General features: G+C 37.3%; 1 protein-coding gene across 6 annotated transcripts in view; it reads left to right on the forward strand.

The window, feature by feature from the left end:
- PLCB1 (phospholipase C beta 1) overlaps positions 1-20822 on the forward strand; it is a 661927-nt gene that overhangs the window by 406855 nt on the left and 234250 nt on the right. For all 6 annotated transcript variants that reach the window (XM_044385688.3, XM_044385692.3, XM_044385690.3 and 3 more), the window contains one exon: positions 16908-17045. In XM_044385688.3, the coding sequence (XP_044241623.2) occupies positions 16908-17045 (138 nt within the window). The remainder of the gene's footprint in view (positions 1-16907; positions 17046-20822) is intronic.

Genomic DNA, 20822 nt, shown 5'->3' on the forward strand with positions numbered 1-20822 from the left:
TCTCAAAGTGTCCTCTATTGAGAAATCAACCAGCTGTATAGTTCACCCTTTTTAATTGCCTAAATACAATTTGGTGGCCTTCATCAGTGCTCCCAAAACACTATTCCACTATACTCAAATGTTCTATGTATGTTTCTCCTCTACAAGATCATTAGAACTTTGAGGGCAAAGATTATGCCTCCTTTATAAACATCACCCTAGCATAGAGAATGGAAATAAAAGCATAAAGTTAGAAGAATGAATGAACAAGAAAGATACAAATGAAAGAAGTATTATTATGGTATTTATAAAGTTTCTGGAATATTCATTTATGTATAGGTGAATCAATTCTTGTACTAAAGTTCACATAAGGAAACATTCAGAGTTTTCTTGGGACTCTCTGATAGAAAGATCCAAAAGGCAGTTTTGAAGAAGGCAGTCCTTAAGATGTCATCTTTGCCATTCATTGGATAGGCAAGCAGGGAAAGAGCGGTATATAAATGAGAGCTGGTTGTCCCTCTTCCCAGTTCAGTGTCCTGTCGCATGGCCATGTCTCATGGCCTTATTTATCTAACAGCCTCTTCCTTACCATAACCTGGTGGAATTCCAGAGGTTTCACCAGGAGGCCCCATTACCCTTTAGTTTAAACATCCGTGAGGCATTGTATGTCCTGTGTTCCTTAGGTGCATTGGGTTATTATGGACCCGCTAAACTCCACAGATCTGTAGGTTAACATAGACTCTTCTGCCCCAGTTACCGACTAGGCCACATGTCCCAGTTTATTTGGCTCCCCACAGCCTCCCCTGTGCCCTAAGGGGCTTTAAGCTCCTTCCCCAGCAGAACTTGATTACACAAAAACAAAACTACCAACCTAATTAATGAAACGCCACACTTCCCTTCTCTATGAAGGGCATTTTCTGAGACATGGAGCATTTGTAAATCCTCATTTATAGACTCTAAAGAAACTATTAGCATTCCCATTTAAAAGGAAATTTGATTCTTAGTTATTTTTAAAGTACTTTTTTGTATTTATTAAGAGTACATGGTCTTTATAACCATTTGCAAAGTACATAAAGGATGAAGACAAAATACATTCTTATAAAAAAGGTATATTATATTTTTCTAATGTCAGGATAAGGAAGACCTTTTTACACATGACAATAAATCAGAAAAAAAATAACTTAAAATATTGATAGATTCGAATATCAAAAAATTTTAATTTTCCTGAGGGGGGGAATACATCATGACAAACATTAAGACAAGTGATACATTTGGAGAAAATATTACAAGATATATACTAGGCAAAACGTCAGTAAAAACAAAGTGTTTTTATAAATCAATAAGAAAAAAAGAAATATCCTAATAGAACAGGGGGATGAACAGATAGTTCATACTATAAAAGACATGTGAATGCCAATAAACAAGAAGAGATGCTTACCACCAGTAGTAATTTTTAAAACACAAATAAAAATAATTAAATATTATTTTTAATAGTCTGCCAAAGATGAAAAAATTGTCAATAACTCATATTTGTGATCTTATATGCTACTTTTGGGGCCGTGAACTAGTAAAGCCTCCTTCGTGAGCATCTGACAACACATACCAGGTGTTACTTTTGACCCTGCAATTCCAAGCCTGGGAATTTATCCCAAGTAGATCATCAGTCAAGTACAAGGAAATGTCATGAGAATATGCTCACAAAGATTTTCACTGAAGCATTGCCTATGATAGTAATATCTGTGCAATGATGAGAGGTGTATTAAATATGTTATATAATGATGTATTAAATATATTCCTACAATGGAATACTGTAGAATCAACTATAAGAGGGATATGTATGCCTTTGTTTATAAACATTTCATCAAACTGTTGATAAATGTGCAAGTTACAAATAAATATGTGATTTGAGTCCATTTATATAAAATTGTGTGTGGGGTATAGAGAAATGCTTAGAACTGCACAATCTAAACACTAGAAATGTTTAGAACTTCTCGCCACGGACCTCATGTAGCTATTTAAATTTAAATTTAAGTAGATGAAAAATTCAGTTCCTCAACTGCACTAGCCACATTTCAAATATTCAGTAGACACGTGTGACTAATGGCTATCATATTGAACAGCACAGATATTAAACAGTTACATTACCATAGAAAGTTCTTTTAGACAATGCTGGTCTGGAGAAATGTTCTCCAACATGTTTTCAGTGGTTGCTTCTGGCCGGTGGAATTCACGGTTAATTTCATTTCATTACACTTTTCTTAATTACTTGAATTTTTATGAGTATGTAGTATCTTCATATTCAGAAGTTTCTTTTATCTGAAAAAAATTATCACCTATCATGCCACCACATAGAAATAAGCACTGCTAGTTTTGCTTTATTTCTTTGAAGGCTTTGCTCTCTTTACTTACAGTTTCACAGAATTAACACCGGTGTTGCTTTTACAGCTGATATTATACCGTAAGCACTGTACCTTATTCTTTAAAATTCCTCATAAACATCACTTTGAAAAGGTGCATATGCTGTTTATTCCATTCCACGTGCTTAAGTGATTTTTGTTTCACACGTTGGCCTGGAAATACTACTAAAACATCTGAGAATTTTGCCAATCACGTGGATTTGGAGAAGTTAAATTCATAAGGAAAGCAGTGATTCATCGTTCTTTTGTTATATGTAGAGAAACCTCTCATAGATCACAATTCAATGATGCATTTTTTTGTTCTAAATCACTATTCAAAACCGCCCTCATAAAAGAGAATAGCCTTAGAAACCAATGCTTTTGATAAAGTACCTTTACAACTCAAGTGCCCCCTTCCACTACTGAATACACGGAAATCTGTGTTAATATCTTTCTTCGGTGGAAACTTATCCAAAATGTGTCACTTCTCGTTAAGTCCCTTCAAAGGCTGTTCTTTGAATGCATATACTTCATTTGGCTTCCTCTGGCTACACTTTGATAAATATGAAATGACTTTAACATGGGAACAAAAGAAAAAATATGTGAGGGATTAAAGAACAATGACCTGAAATCCATGGAAGAGGAAAGAATGTAACAAATGTTCTTGACATCTTGCTTGGCAGGTGGTTTTCGCCGTATTTAGCATCCTATCCAGAATAAAACTAAAATCAGAGGCTTTGTTTTCTGTAGTCACTCCCCGGTAGATAAGACCTTTGCAATCAGATTTATGGTCAGTGAGTAGGAATAGTCTCAAAGGCACCTCAGATTTAGTAGATTAAAAACCACACTCATCATCATTCCATCTACTCCCCCTAAACCTGTCCCTCCTTCAGGCACCCCCGTCTCTCATGACTGTACCATCATCTCGGTTGTTCAGAATCTGGGAGCTATTTCTGATACCTCCGTCTCTTCATCCCCAATACATGGTCCAATAACACTTCAAGCTGACTTTTCCTTTTCAACTCTGTCTAGCTGCACCACTATGCTACCAGCCCTTCCTTCCTGAAATGCTGCAGATGCCTCCCTACCAATCTTTCTTCACATTCTAGCAACTCACATCCTGTCCTTCCCCTGCTTTAAGCCATTCCTCCCTCTCGTTCAAGGGTTTAGAACTCCTTAAAAAGGACAGACCGTATTTCCTAGTATAGTCTGGTCCCCTGTATATCTCTCAGGTTCATTTCACCCAGGCTCTCTTACTCGCTTTGAACTTTGCTGCTCTTTCGCCTACCACAGGGCATTTGCATATGCTATTTCTCCGTCTGAAGTGCTTCTTACTACCCCTACTTCACAGGATTAAGACTCTTCCCCATTTTTCAAATTTCAGTTCATCTAATACTTTTTTAGGGAAGCCCCCCTTATTCCATTAATTATATTAGGTTCTCCTACTAAGCTCTCTTATATTTATTTCCAGACTCTTTGATTAGTGTTTTGTTTCCTCACCCAATTGTAAGCTTGAGGAGGGTTTATAGTATCTGTTTTGTTTATCAGTGTAGCTTCATCAACTATCACAGTGCCAGGTAAATAGTAGGTGCTTAATAAACATTTGTTCACTGATTATATAAAGAGCATGAGGCAGAGGCCCACAAACACTAGGAAAACTCTGAATGCTCTTCCACAAAGGAGCTTTCAGAGGAACATCCGTCAATAGCAGAGTGACCCTCGAGAAACAGATTCTCTAATGAGGAGAAAGCGATGCAAGTCATTATAGTTTGGAGTGAAATGCCCTTATTACACTTCCCTTAGAGTTGGACTACCTTGTATTTGAAGGGGATAGTCCAGGACCCACCCAACGCTATTGTTACAAAGCCCAGGAAGCTGAGATCTTCCTAACAGGACCATTCTTGGAGTTCCCAGAGTGGGAAACTCGTTCACCTCTCACATCAGGCCTGAGGATCAGAGATCTGTGATGATAAAGCAATTGGGAAGCAAGTTTCTGCCAGGATGAAGAAAAACCTTAGGTCCCTAAAATGGAAAAATTGATGCCTATAGAGATTTGGGGCCATGCTGTTCAAATTGACACCTTTCCCTTTTTCCCAGTAGCATAGCAGTCTTTCTTCTAAGTTTTTTTTTTAATCTTTTATTTATTTATTAGAGGGAGAGAGAGAGCACACATGAGAGAGAGTGAGAAAGAGAGAGAGAGAGCAGGAGCAGGGACAGGGGGAAAGGGAAAAGCAGACTCCTCACTGAGCAGGGAGCCCGACTTGAGACTGAATCCCAGGAGTCTGGGATCATGACATGAGCTGAAGGCAGACACTCAGCTGACTGAGCCACTCAGACACCCCTCTCTTCTAGGTTTTAACATTTACAGACCACCTCTGTACACAACCAGTGATGTGCTGGAGCCAGTTCCTCCCACTTGTGATAATCAATTGCCAGATTTTTGGTAAATATGTTACTGTTTTTTAAATACAGCCATTGTTATTAATCAAATGATATGAATTTATAACTAAAATTGTATTTCAGAACAAAGGCAATAAGTAGTCATAACTCATCACTTTCTAATTATGTTGTTATATTTTACCACTATCTATGATCTTCGGGCTATTTATACTTCTTGTATCTATAGAGTGAAATGCTATATGATAGCATGCTTACTGCACATCTTTTTCCACTTCCCAATCCAGTGATGTCATTTGAGTAGCTTGAAGTTGGCTATGGTGGGAGTATTTACATCATGAAAATCAGTAAACACTACAATTCAGGACTATGGGAGTTTTTGTTCTTGTTATTTGTTTCTTTGTGGTTTTGGTTGTTTTGTTTTGTTTTGTTTTGTTTTCTGTTGAAAGCCTTAAATGTGTACCAGCAAACCATGAGACACATCCTATTCATGGTTCAACGCAATCTTTTTTTTTGGTACTTAGTTGTTGAAATTACCCAACAAAGTTAGGGAATCTCTAGATACAAATGAAGCCCTGAAACAATCTTCCAATATCTTCTAAACTGTATTTCACAAGAAAAGTATTGAGTAGGAATCACTAAAGAGAAAAAAGGAAAAGTACATGAAATCCTCTTACTCCCACTTCATATACTGTTCTGTTTCTTGAGTACCTAAGACACTGTTTTGATCATAAAGCAAATATCTGAATGAATTAGAGAGCTCAAGAAGTGGAATAATTTGAGTTAGTCCTTGATAATAACATGATTTGAGTTCTCGTGATAGGAAACTGGGCAACATTACAATTCAACCTGAAACACTCCATGCATTAAACGTTGTCTTCGTAGGATGATATCAAAACATTTGATTTGCCAGGTTCCAAAGGATTTACAAAATCCCTTAGGGAAAACTTTGGTAGGGGAGAGAAAAGATGGCTGAGAAGAGTGAGAAGGAGGGAAACAGGTAAAAAAAAAAAAAAAAAAAAAAAAAAAAAACGGTAAGTGATAGTTGAGAGCAATGATAAAACAATTGCCTAAAATTTAGTGTAGGTTGACGAGTGAAAATGTGAAGAAATGGCTAATAATGTCCTGGGAATACTTATGCATTTTTACATAGTTTTTGTAAAATTAAGAGCGCTTCGAACTCATTGAATTCTCTTTTCATTCCTGTTTCGAGTTGCACTGACAAAATCCCAGTGATGGTGTTAATGGCATGGAGACCTAATTAGCTTGCCTAATTTTACCAACATAGACCACGTCTGAGTAACTCTCAAGATTATTTTTTCTCATGGGAAGTTAATGTCTTAGAGATGACGATTTTGGTCTTCATGTATAATGTTGGATTATTTTGATGGATGGATAGTAAAGAATCTTAGAAGACATTTTCTTACTTTCAAAGAGAAACCCACATAAAAAGGCATACTTAAGACGGGCTTATTTAGATGCTACCAGTTATTGCTTATAAAGTAGACATGAGACCTTCTCCAGACTTTGAATTGTAAAGAGCTTTATATCCCTGAGTTTCTGAAGGAATAATTAAATTATTGATCTTTGTGTGTTATGGAATATAGTTAAACCCGTTTATCTAGAGTAATGGAAAAGAAAAGAGATGTAAATAAAACAAGGAGATCAATCTGAAAACCAAGTACTATTTTATCTTGAAATAGCTTTAGAGCCTTTAGCAAACACATATTCACATCTGTATTTAGACACTTAAGATCAATTATCCATTTACTTCAGACTCCTTCAGTTATTTATAGCGAATTGAAAGGAAAATTTCTCTCCTTTAAACCCCTACAATCCTTTATAATTTTAATGAGGACAGGATATAGAGCTAATAATTTTTAACTGCTACTTTTCATGTCATACTTAAGTTAATCATGTCAGTCACCACAAAATATAGAAGTTCTTTCTGTCCATGTGGCACAGAACAGTTTACAAATGTTATTTGGGTCGCCACTCTAATGCATTAAGGTAAACAGGCATGACTATCACCCATATTGTGTGGAAACTGATCTGAAGCAGCAAAAAGCAGGTTGCCTAATTTTCAAAGCTAGTTCAATGTAGGAGCCAGACACATAAAAGTTTTAGAAATGAAGTGTCTTCTAGCACTCTTTGAATTATGCTTCCCATGGAAGAGTAAATTTAAGAAAATAAAAAATTAAAATGCATGTGTTTAGAATATAGTCAGCCAAATATACACAAACCATACGTGTATAAATGTTAAATCCAAATATATGTCTTGCTCGATGAGTCATAAAGTAAATAAATATATATGTAAATATATAGAGTAAAATGTTCTGATGCCTATAAGAGATTAAATTATTCAGTAGATACCCCCATATTGTCTTTCATTTTCAAGCTACTGATTTATTTCAAGCTAGTTATGTGCTGCCCTGAGCACTTAAAATATGATGAATAATTTATTCCCATAACAAACTTTTTTTAAGAGGACACTACTAGGGCACCTGGGTGGCTCAGCTGGCTAAGCTACTGCCTTCTGCTCAGGTCATGATCCTGGAGTCCCAGGATCCAGTGTCACATTGGGCTCCCTACTCAGCGGGGAGTGTGCTTCTCCCTCTGACACTCCCCCCTCTCATGCTCTCTCTCTCTCTCTCTCCCATTCTCTCTCTCTCAAATAAATAAAAATAAAATCTTTTTCTTTTTCTTTTTTTTTTTAAAGAGTACACCGCTAGCATCCTCATCCCACAGATGACCAAACTGAGGCATAGAAAGGTTAAGGAAACCTCAAGAGGTTGCATTGCTTTTAATTGGCAGAACCAAATCTCAAAGTCAAATAGGCAGTTTATGATTTCTACTGTCTCCTTGCAAGTGTCAAAAGTCTTGAGGGTACACTTGGATTTTCCAGAAACTGCAAAGGGACCATTGTTTGTGTTTGTCCTTATTAAGGAATTATTGGGCCTTCTTTTTTGATATGCTTTATTTTAACTTATGTTCTGAGATTCCAGAAGCCCCTTTGGTACCATCTAAGGGGTACCATATATCAGTACCATGTGAGGAGGCAGAATCACCACAAAATTGGAAAAAACAAAACAAAACAAAACAAAAGACCCTCACCTATCAAGGATGCATAGACCAGGGAGAACTTAGTAAATGTATCTGCATTCTTTTAACAAACAAGCCTCTTTCTTCTTCCGAAACGTGGGCACAGTGATATTGAGACTTATCTAGAAGCACCAACTCCCTCTCTGAAAGTTGAAAGAAAATAAAACGTGTTTCACCATCTCAGTGAGGGGTTTAACAGGAAAGGACAGGTGATGTCCAGTAGCCTGCTTTGCGCACACTATGACCCCTCGGGTCACAGGATCTTTCTGCACTGGAGTGGCAGTGACTGCGCATATGAATTTTGCTGGCAGTTAGATGGTTGCATGTGTCAGAGAAGACTGATAGCTGGAAGCATGAGTGACAAGCTCTCTATACTTTAGAATTTTTGAGTTTGACAAATACTGACTAGATCGGAAGAAGAAGCTAACCATTCCAACTGACTTTTTATTAAAAAAGAAAGAAAGAAAGAAAGAAAGAAAGAAAGAAAGAAAGAAAGAAAGAAAGAAAGAAAGAAAGAAAAGAAAGAAACCTGTTATGTATTTCATGCACTCTAACTTTCAGTAAGGATGATTATACAAACGATGCATGAACTTGGCCATTCTTTCCCAGGAAGACAAGTGGTATCATTAGACCCTATTTCTTTCCTATTTTAATTTCACATTTGGGTTATTTTGTATTTTTATGAACTGTCTAAAATATCTCTACAGGAGAGGACTTGACTGGATGCTGATTTACTGAAGTTTATTCTGCACTTGAACTCTTTGCACTATTTTTATATAAACTCCATCCAATCGGCTACCCTATTTAACACGAGATGATATGCAGAAAGCCTAGACTTTACAATCAGATGTACTTGAAATCAAATCTCCCCCCCCCCCCACTTTATAAAACTGGACAAATTACACCCCCTAAACCTAGGAGTTCTCATTTGCAAATTGGGGGGGAAAACCCACCTCTCAGTGTTAATTTGTTGATCAAATGAAGGGGAAAATAAGAACAGTGAGAGTGGTGCTTGACACATAACTAAGTCACTAATTAGAAGAACGTATTGCCATTTTGTTTATTATTTTTATAGAGAACTGAATAGTTAGGAATTTGTCTATTTGCCCGGATGAAATTCCCTCAAGAGCAGACCCCATAGAATACAGGAAGATTAACCAGCATCAGGATGAAATTTTCTTATTTCTTACAGTCACTACTTACACAGTGTAACAGACATTTTCAGGGCACCGGTATCCCACCCGCAGAGGTGACCTGCAGGTTGCCCATATAGTCCTGAGAATGCTTTCTGGCCATAATGCAAGAGAGTTAGCACCCCAGGAGACACTCCCCACCAATGACAGATGGGATTTAACAGATCAATATTCTAGTTTCCAGGCTCCTTGGGGAACATTCTCAGGTGTGTTCTTCACCGTCTTTTGGAGTAGCCCTGGATGGATTGAGCCTCAGTTGCTCAAAGTGGTAAACCTCCCATTAACACACTGTTTATTGGCTTTCTCTCCTCCCATCTAACTTTTCCACTCCCTCATGACCCTTCCCTTTATTACCTCCAAATTAACCTACTTGCCTCCAGATTTTTCACTCATGTCTGCTTCTGAAACATCAAGACAACCATCCTATTAACCAAGCAGGTGTATTGCAACCCAGCTCAGATAATGCAACTTCTTGAAACAAACAGCATTTGTCCAGCTCTGGCAAATGTCCCTTGAACATCTCCACATTCTGGGACTAACTCACTTGTTCTCAGGGCACTTTATTTTAATTCCCTTTTTCTGCTACTTCTGAGTGTCAGCCACCTGAATGCCTCCAGCACCCTCTTTCTCCTTCTTTTCTTTCTAGCTTTTGAAAATACATGAAACCACACTTTGAGCTTTTTTATGGAGAGGAGAAAAACACCAAACAGTTGAATTTTTAATTAATCACTAGAATGCTATTTGGACATTCTCCTTGAATTTTATCTCGTCTCTGTTGCCATTCCCAAGGATAACCAAACTTTTAGCCACATGGATATGTCCATATTCAAGGGGACTACTTTGGGGGATGGTTGCCTTTGAATTTTTTCCAAACTATTTTTTTTTTAATTTTAGATTTGAATAGCATGTTAATTTTAGCTCAATCAACTCATGCCTGGCATCTTCGAGCTACTTTATTTTGGATGGAGATGCATAGGCAGGCCAACTCTATTTTCTTTTTTCCAACAAAATTTATTTGTACACTGAGGCTCCCCATGAGTGGTGTGGAGGCTGTCTTGACACATTTATCACCACTCTCTCCAAACCAAACATAAATGATCTTGTTATGACAATACCACCTTGAAATCTGAAGGACAGTACTCTATCTGCTCTTTCTTTTTCTATTTAGTGTTTGCCCATAGTCACTTTCTTTGCCATAGTCAGTGTGTTTTCCCCTTGCTCCCTCCACCTAAAGGAATAGTTGAAAAATATGCAAGCTCCCCCTCATCTTTCACTTACAGGAAAAAATGCCTAAACAACATCCTCCAAGTCTTCCTCTCTGCATAGGAGAGTGTTCACGGCACCGTATTTCAGAGTTGTGGTTCATGCAAGGGGTAGTGTTTTACCTAAAAAGGCTTGCTGGCTGTGTCAGCTGCGTAAGCTTCTGGTGCACCCTGAAGAGAATGGCATTCCTCATCACATTCATTGAAAGAAGAGAAACTTTTATTTTATTTTTTTAAGTTTTTATTTAAATTCCAGTTAGTTAACTTCAGTGTAATATTAGTTTCAGGTGTGCAATATAGTGATTCAGCACTTCCATACAACACCCAGTGCTCATCATGCCAGGTGCCCTCCTTAATCCCCATCACCTGTTTAACCCATCTGCCCACTCCCCTCTGGTAACCATCAGTTTGTTCTCTACAGTTCAGAGTCTATTTCTTGGTTTGTCTCTCTCTTTTTTTCCCCTTTCGATCATTTGTTTTGTTTCCTAAATTCTACTTATGATTGAAATCATATGGTAGTTGTCTTTTTCTAACTGACTTATTTCACGTAGCATTATACTCTCTAGCTCCATTCATGTCATTGAGAATGGCAAGATTTCATTCTTTTTCATGGCTGAGTAATATTCCATTGCATCTGTATATACCACATCTTTTTCCATTCATCAATTGTTGGATGCTTGGGCTGTTTCCATAACTTGGCTATTGTAAATAATGCTGCTATAAACATTAGGGTGCACGTATCCCTTTGAATTAGTATTTTTTAAAATTATTTAGGGAAATATTTAGTAGTGCAATTGCTGGATCATAGGGTAGTTTTACTCTTAACTTTTTAAGAAACCTCCATACTGTTTTCCAGAGTGTCTGCACCAGTGTGTATTCCCACCAGCAATGCAAAAGTGTTCCCTTTTCTCCACATCCTCGCCAACACCAGTTATTTCTTATGTTGTTGATTTTAGTCATTCTGACGGGTGTGAGATGATATATGATTGTAGTTTTGATTTGCATTTCCCTGGTGATGAGTGATATTGAGCATCTTTTCATGTGCCCTTTGGCTATCTGTATGTCTTCTTTGGAAAAATGTCTATTAATGTCTTCCATCCATTTTTTTTAACTGGATTATTCATTTGGGGGGATGGTGAGTTTTATAAGTTCTTTATATATTTTGGATCCTAACCCTTTATCAGACATGTAATTTGCAAATGTCTAGGAGAGAGAAACTTTTAAAATGAAAAGTATAAGGATAAGTATTGGTTCCAAGGGAATTTGTTAATCTATCTTTTATTTTTTTGAGAGGCAAATATTAAATTCAAGAGCTTGTTGGAGAATCATCCTGGATATAAGTTAATATCTTTCCTTTACAACAACATTTGAATAAAACATAAAAAGAGTTTGCTCTGCCTGCCAAGGAAAGGTACCTTCATATCTAAAAAGTTTGGCAGTACTTTTCTCAGTTCACTTAAGTATAACAAGGAATCTGTCACTTTATTTCTGACTATTTTACTGAGTGTTAATGGAAAGACTTTCATATACCTGGTCCATTGTATAAAAGATGGATTAAAGTCACATTCATATAACTGTAATCCAGGTTGAAAATATTGCATTAAATGCTGAGAATGATATTAACTTAATATACAAATTGTTCCATAAGCCTAAAATGTAATAAAGATACATTTCATGGGGATGAGTAAGGTGTATTTTCTGCACCAAAATTTTTCTGGTGTCAAAAATGGAATGTACAGGTCTTTAAAAGGTATTTTATCTTGTGGATGTCAAACATACAAATAAACTAGCTTTTCTTTAAAAGTCATAATAAGGAATAAAGGTTAAAACTGGCTTTTTAACTCTTTGAAAAATCATCCTTTGGCTTGTGTTTATCTCTTCCATTAATTTCTAATATTTTAAATGATACGATTACAGTAACATACGCTGTAATGGAGCCCTTGTGTCTCAGGTATAGAAGGATCTTTACTTTCTTCAGTGGTCTATTACCTGGAAATGAGAATTATTAACTTGAGCAACTTTCTTTGCAACAGACATAAAGTAATTTAATCATGAATCCTGATGACTGAAAGAAAGTGAGCTAACGCAGTCAGACAGTCTCCATTTTGTAACTCTTAGGGGAATGGGAGTGATCTAGGACTTAACTTGCACAGTGCAGTTAAATTATAGCTGCCAAAATTCTTAGCTGGTCTGGTTAATTCTCACCGTGGAGACATATCTAGGATATTCTCAGGAGAAAGCAGGCCTTGAGTGACAGCTTAGTGAAAATATGAAATTCCAAGTTCATCTCTTCTCTTATTTTTTTTTTCTGAGCTATATTCTTTAGTGTTCTCCAACAGGAAAAATTGAACATTTTTACAGAATTGTAGAGACAGCTTGTTTTCTTTATAAAAATTTCAAGGAATATATATCAATTGTAGGGACCAAGAAATGTGTTTGAGCCTGGTAGTAACCTGAGTAGGTAAATACTTCTCTGAAAATTGGTCAGGAGGTTCATTCAATAAGAAAATCTCAGACAGGGGCGCCTGGGTGACTCAGTCAGTTGAGTATCTGACTCTTGATTTCAGCTCAGGTCATGATCTCAGAGTCTGAGATTGAGCCCTGCTTGGGATTTTCTCTCACCCTCTGCCCCGCCCCACTCACTCATATACGCGCGCGCGTGTGTGTGTGTGTGTGTGTGTGTGTGTGTACGCGTGCGCACATGCTCTCTCTGTCTGTCTCTCCCTCCCTGTCTCTCAAAGAAAGAAAGAAAGAAAAAGAAAATCTCAGACATAAAATCCCTAGTAGGATAGGTTTTGCTGGGGGGGGGGGGGAATGGTTTTCATGCAAATTGTCTGTAGGCTTTTGTTATTGTTACTATCTTAATTTTATTCATTTGTTTTTAAAATGCAGCCCCTCATATCTCCAGTCCTGAGACTGATGTATCCCAGAAACAACCATTTTTTAAGACATTTCCATTAAATTCTTTCTACCTATAAGGTCCTCCAAACATTTTGATGCCTTTGCTTTTTATCCTTCCAGATAATTCCCCCTTTGTCTATTCTCTGAGGGTCTCCTCTGCTGAAAACAACTGAGGGCAACTTTTGGTACTTGAAAGGACAAATACCTTTTTCACTATACCCTTCATATGTCAACATGCTCAATAATGAGACCGAGGTTTGAAGCCACTCTGTCACCTTGGGATATTGAGTTCAAAAATGAGAAAACTCAGAGCATAGGTAAAAGGAAAAGTCAAGTCATTTCTTAAAGGAGAGAATGCTAACATAACCCAAGTTTGATGTTGATAAAAAAATGAAATATAAAGAAAAGGTATAGTTGTAAAGACAAATAAAATGATTAATGGCAAGAAAGACAGTAAAATATAATTTAAAAATTGGTATGATCAATCACCAAAAAGGACATTAGTAAGGAACTTATTATATACTTTAAACAATTTCTCTATTTACTTCCAGAATTATATAATTTTAAAATATTGTGGTTTCTGTTGAAAAAATATTTCTCAAATCTTACTGTGCCTGCAGTTCATGCTCAATACTCTTTATTGTACTACCATCTCAGATATAAAGACTTATAAAATGGTTTCTCAGATACTTGTTCCTCAGATTCAATCATCAGCACTATCATTTTGTTAGTCTGCCTTATCCTCCCCAGTCCCAGACATTATCTCCAAATACTGAATTCCACACTTCTAATTACATAAAAATCCATTGTTTTTTAAATCCTATATAAGCAGCCATTAGTGGGAAAACTTTTACAGAGATGCCACAAAGAGTTGATCATCTTATAAATTCCCGTTGACCATACCTAAAAATATTGTCTATTTCCAGAATTATTTTCTTTTTTTTAAGATTTTATTTATTTGTTTGTTTATTAGAGAGAGAGAGAGAGAGCATGAGCAAGAAGCAGAGGGAGAGGCAGACTCTCCGCTGAGCAGGGAGCCCGATGTGGGGCTCAATCCCAGGACCCTGAGATCATGACCTGAGCCAAGAGCAGAGGCTTGACTGACCGAACCCAAGAATTATTTTCTATTCTGACACCTCCTGTAGGTGCTCTCTATTTGCGTTGCATTCCTATAGCTCAAGGACAACTCAGGTGAACCCCCTGACCTCCACACCTAGTCCATGCAGTTCTGAGAGGTGGCACTCTTTAATCAACCACTATATAATAAGTGGGTAAAAGTGTTTTAAAAAGGCATGAGAACTAGTCAGTAAAGTAATACGGACTAAACAGAAAATGTTCTGGTTTTAGGGACTGTGAGCTAGGAATCTCAGATGAAGACCAAATACATACAAAAAATATATTTTGGTCATCTGAATGACCAAATTTATTTTTCTTATAAATCACAATATTGCAGATAGACTCTGTAATCATTGATTCAAACCTGGTGATCTGTAATTGTAAGATTCAGATGGTTTCTGAGAATTACCTTTCTCTTCCAAGTATACCAAAAAAAAAATTAAAAGTATTGATCATTTTCTTTCCTAACCTTGCCTCAAACGTGTTCAAAAACTATGATGCAAATGAACAAAGCAAAAAATAGTGACCAACAAAAAAACAGACTCTTAAATACAGACAACAAGTGGTGGTAGCCAGCAGGGAGGTGGGGGGGGTGAGTGAAATAGGTAAAGGGAATTAAATACAATTATCGTTATGAGGCCTGAGAAATGTACAGAATTGTTTCATCATTGTATCGTATACCTGAAACTAATATAACCCTGTATGTTAATTATACTTGAATTAAAAACAAATAAAAATTTTTAAAAATCAGGATGCAATTAACCATATCAGAGAACAGCTAGAATCATTCTTTATTAGCTTTCATAAAAAGTCAGTTCTTCCTGAACATTTTCCTTTAATCTTTCATTAACACTAGAATGCTAAAAATTTCCCTTTTTTGTTATTGTTTACTTAATAAAATTTTTCTTCTATTCCTCTCCTTTTCTAGGTCATGCAAATTAATGTTCTTGTGGTAGCATTTGATCTTTCTACAAGTTCCCAACTTGTTAGTGGAGTTGAGGTTTTAGTTATATTGCGCACACTTTTGAGATGGATTTTTCTCTCTTCATAACTTACCTGAAAATGTTCCTCTTTAAGCAGCCAAACAGAGGAGAAAGTTTTATTAACTAAAAGGGAATTAATGGCACTGAATCAAATAATTTAGCTGGGAAGGTTTTGTTTATTTTCTTTCTTGGTTTTTTTAAATCCACTTTTTCTTTGTAAGGATGCTGTGAATAAAAACCTCAGAAAGGAGATCAGAATAACCTGGCCCTGTTAGCCCAGCATTTAGCTAAATAAATAAGAATACAAATTTATTCCTTGCTCAGAAGCTGGATGCAGATTTGCTAAGTGATTGATTTGATGTTAATTTTCTGCATGGACCTCTCATTTCCTATGAGAGGAAAATGAATTCAGCCAAGGTGAATGAGTCCTATTTTAGGTCTTACTTTCAATTTGGGAGGTTCAGAAACCTCCCTTTCCCAGCAGGACTAGATCTCCAAGGGATCCTCACTTACAGTATCCCGAAGAATGGAACTGGCTCTGAAAAGACTGCAGAAGTTCTCTATGTCCAAATCCCAGTACGTTCTGAGGGTGGAATTGAAATGAACATATTCATGACAGGTGCCGCCATTTTGCCCAGTCTAACAGCCTATTTCTTTACAGTGGAACTCCGTGTTGGAGAAGGTCCAAGCTGTGACTCTCAGCCATGTTTCTGCCTCAGCCCTAGATAGCATTATCATGTCTTGATTCTGTAAGAATCACCTTCTGCATCTTAATGTGTCATGAATTGAGGAGAGAGATGAGATTTTGTATTTCAATATGTGATTCATGGGATAATTGGAGGAGATAAAGGGAGAATTATGGCACATAAAAATACGCTACTAAAGGACGTATGACAGAAAGAGCTGTTGACTAAGGACCATAAGTCTTATTTTTTTCCTGGTTTATTGAGGTATAATTACCATATAACGCGTAAGTTTAAGATGTACAACGTAATGATTTGATGCACGCATATATTGCAAGATGATTGCCACCACAGCATTAGCCAACACCTCTGTCACATCACATAATTACCATTTCTTTTTTGTGGTGAGAACATTTAAGATCTACACTATTAGCAACTTTCCAGTATATAATACAATACTATTAACTCTAATCCCCATGCTGTACATTAGGTCCTTAGAACTTACTCATCTTATATCTGGAAGTTTGAACTCTTTGAACAAAATCTCCTCATTTTCCCCACACCCCCTGCCCCTGGTATCCACCACACTACTCTCTTATTTCTCCGAGTTCAGCTTTTTTTAGATTCTACATGTAATATTTGTCTTTCTCTGTCTCACTCATTTCACTTCATGTAATGCCATGAGGACCATAAGTCTTGAGTAAGAAATTCTCTCTCCACAACATTTCAGCAAGTTACTTTACGTCTCTGGGCCACTTCAATCATACTGGTTTTTTTAGTAAGAATAAAAGGCAATTTTGTTTTGAAGGCGTTCTAGGTCTAATACTTTTGAAATTATGCTACCATGTTGAAATCTCCAGTTACAGACTAACTTTTTTCAATGTTTATTATCCAGGACCCCAAATTACGTGAACTTTTGGATGTGGGGAACATTGGGCACCTGGAGCATCGCATGATAACAGTGGTGTATGGGCCTGACTTGGTTAACATCTCCCACTTGAATCTCGTGGCTTTCCAAGAAGAAGTGGCCAAGGTACGGTGGATAGAAACTTCTGACGTTTGTCACCTCATTCTGAATCCTTATGACATTGTACTGATACCTGCAAAAAATTGAGTTTTTATCATATTTAACATGTGTTAAAATTACATCTAAAAATAATTCAGCTGGGGGCGCCTGGGTGGCACAGCGGTTAAGCGTCTGCCTTCAGGTCAGGGCGTGATCCCGGCGTGGTGGGATCGAGCCCCACATCAGGCTCCTCTGCTGAGAGCCTGCTTCTTCCTCTCCCACTCCCCCTGCTTGTGTTCCCTCTCTCGCTGGCTGGCTCTATCTCTGTCAAATAAATAAATAAAATCTTTAAAAAAAAATAATTCAGCTGCCATGTAGAAGTGTAATTCAAATGCTTCCAAATAATGGCATCTAGTAAGAATTATGGAGATTTTCCATTAGGAATAAGGCAATTTATATAATTTCTTTGCAGAAGAAACTATAGGTGAAACCATTTTTATTTCACCTAAACACCTTGTCCACCCATGTTCTCTCTTAGCCTCATCCCAAACCACTTCTGATCCCATCTCCTTTCCAACCCTCTCCTTGAGAGCAGACATCCTTGCACCTTATTAACTTCTTTTACCCTGTGCAGTCCCTAGCCCACCACCATGCACATGGTAGCTGCTCAGTGAATAGGAGAAGAAATGAAACAATTTTAAAACAAAAATTTCAAATAATGACAATAAATAACATTTATTCAGTTATGGGCTAGAATAGTAAATTAGACAGGGCCTCTCCATTAAGGACTTGCTAATTTACTAGCATAGCAGGCCTTTCAGATACATACAGAAATAACTAGAATACAGGACAAGATCTATCAAAGAAGAAGCTGTCAATTTTTGGGAACCCTGGACTCCACTTTGATGCTTTCCCTGGAATAGTCCAATTGCCATGAAAGAGCACTAAAATGAACGTATCGAAAGAAGGGTTTTCTTTTTTCATGTATATAGTTCACAGGATACTATAGTTCACAGGACCCTTACCCTTCATACCTTCCCTTCAAGTGTTAAGAATATAAATCAAAGAATACTTTTAAGTCTGTATGTCATATCTGTGCCCTTATAGAACTTCTCGTGTCGAGGATCACAACTATGGGGTCATGTCAAGCCAGTCATCATTATGATTTACAAATTTTTAACCCTTAGTGGTCTGACAGTTCTCTAAGCTATACCAGAAGTAACGACCTGACCTCTAATTCTTCAGTGATTATGGTAGAGGCTAATTTCCAAAATTTACATAACATCAACTTTACTTCTTACAAAAGAATGAATGAAATGACAGCCGGTTTTAACAGTGTGAGGTCTTTAGAAACTACTCTTCAAGACTATGTTACAGACCTAGCCTATTTTCCCTCTTTAAGAACCAAGTCATCCACTTGCTTCTGTAGTATAACTTACTTTGATGTTTGGAGAGACTTCAGTTTTAGGAAACATTCAGTGTGACAGCGTTATACTCGCCCAGCAGGAGTTCTCATTCTGGTATACTGTTGGTAGTCTGTGAGTTGTATATACTTCATTTCTCAGTATGTGGTTGGATGGTTGGATGGGTGGATGAATGAACATGGGTAAATAAATAGTAATGATTTGCAAAATATTTTTAAAATATCTTTCCCCAAATGCAACCATATTCAGTTTAAAAAATAACCAATTCAGGAGATTCATTAACTCTCAAAAACATTCGATAAATGACAGTGACTTCCAGGGAGGTTTTTACTAAGAATGAATATAGATTTTTATATTACAAGTCAATCTACATATCTTATACTGCATTAAGCCTTTGTGCAGTTATGTTTAAAACATACTCCATTTCCTCCTCTCTGTGCACTCCTACCCACTAATTTTCTTTAGGGATTTTGATTTCTGAGCCCTGTAATATTCCCCATCAGGACTGCATCTGTAGACATTTTTCCAGCAGCAACTTGATGTTCCTGGTATAATTAATGAAGCTACAGAATATGTTTTGCCTTCCCTGCCTTCCCCGGTAGGGTATTTTTTTTTCCCCCACTGAAATTGCTCAGCCAGAAGGTTAAAATTTGCAAACACCATTTTACTCTGAAAACTTACTTTCCCTCCTTCTGATTGTCAGTATTGTCTCATAACACCACACCTTTTATTTAATCTCGGAGGCCAGTGTACATGATGCTTTGTGTAGCGCCAACGCTAAGGGAGACAACGTCTCTCGTTATGTAGAATGCCTGACAGAAACCTGAGCTGCTTTGAAACTCGAATGTCTCCAGAAGAAATTACTTACGAAGGGATCTGGCTCATTCATTCATTCAACAGAGACTTGTCAGTTGCCTTCTCTCTGGCAGCCACAATTCCAGTGTGAGGGATACAGCATTCTGGAATGCTGAGAGCCAGCATTCTGGGGCAAACAAACAGATAAATCACAACTATGAAGGAAATATATTATAGGTCAAATGGAGATCTGTGTGGAAGAATAAAGCAAGAGGAGAGGGCACAAGGGTGGGAGAAGGGGGTTATTTTTTTATCGGATGTTCAGAGAAGGAAAAAAATCCAAAGGATGTTGCTCAGTTACAACAATATCATAGATTTCTGAGAAATCCCTTGGATCAATTTTTAAAAATTAATCAGAACTAGAACTTGAACTTTCCTAAATACGTTATTCCAGATTTGCATGCTTTCTTTCTTACGTAAATCTCTTCAATTTGAACTTTTTATTTATTCTTTAAGACAAGTGACTCTTTTAAAAGATTGATTGGGGAGAACACTGACTTTCAGTTTTTCTCTCTGTAGTTGGACTAAAAACATGGTATCTCTTGCAGTTATACAACAGTCATTCCTTTTGGTATGGAGCTTGACTTTCCAACCACTCTATACCCTAAGGATTAGCTTTCCCTGCTTCCTGGAGGGGCACTCCCTTTCATGTGCCCTGGAAATAGATGTTTTCACATTTGCCCTCTGAGGCGCATACTTCTCCCTGAATCCTCTGCTCCCCTAGGAACCAGTGGACACATGCACGTTTACTACCCCCTGGAACTCCTGGACTTCAGTCCCCCTCCATGGGATGTCCTGACTTCTCCTGGGAGGCATGGGAAGGAGGTGAATATTACCACCCTTCCTTTTACTCTTCTACCATTAACTTCCAATTGTTCTCCACTCATGGCTACATGGCTTGTGGCAAAGATATCAGCAAAGGAAACTAGCCAAGGCAACAGAAGTTGATTCCTTGTGTTGTGATATGGGCTTCTGAAGGACTTTGGCTTTTTTTGTGAGGAAGATGGAAGCCATTAAGGGTTTTGAGCAAAGGATGGACATGACCTGACTTAACCCTTTAGTCAATAATGGACTGCCTAGGGAGAGGAAGCAGGGAGACCAGTGAAACTACTAAAATATTTGAAGTGAGTTGTTAGTGACTTGGACCAAGGTAAGGCTGCATAAGAAATGAGAAGGAGTCTGTGTGTGTGTGTGTGTGTGTGTGTGTGTGTGTGTGTGTGTATTTTTTTAAAGGAAGACTTGAAAGCAGAGTCTTATGAATTGTATGTTGCATGCAAGAACAAGAGAAGAATCAAGGATGATGTTAGAGTTTTGGCCCAAGAGACAGGCAGGATGGAAATACCACTTACATCATAGGGAAAATCTAAAGTAGAGCACATTTGGGGGTATATAGTAAGGGTTCAGTTTTGATTATGTTCAAATTGAGATCATTATTAGACACTTAAGTGGATATGTTGAGTTGGATATATGAGCCTGGAGCTGAGTGCCAAATATAATACCTTAATTTGGAAGTCATCAGGTTATA

Source organism: Ursus arctos, unplaced genomic scaffold, assembly GCF_023065955.2.
Source record: "Ursus arctos isolate Adak ecotype North America unplaced genomic scaffold, UrsArc2.0 scaffold_16, whole genome shotgun sequence".
Classification (NCBI taxonomy): Eukaryota; Metazoa; Chordata; class Mammalia; order Carnivora; family Ursidae; genus Ursus; species Ursus arctos.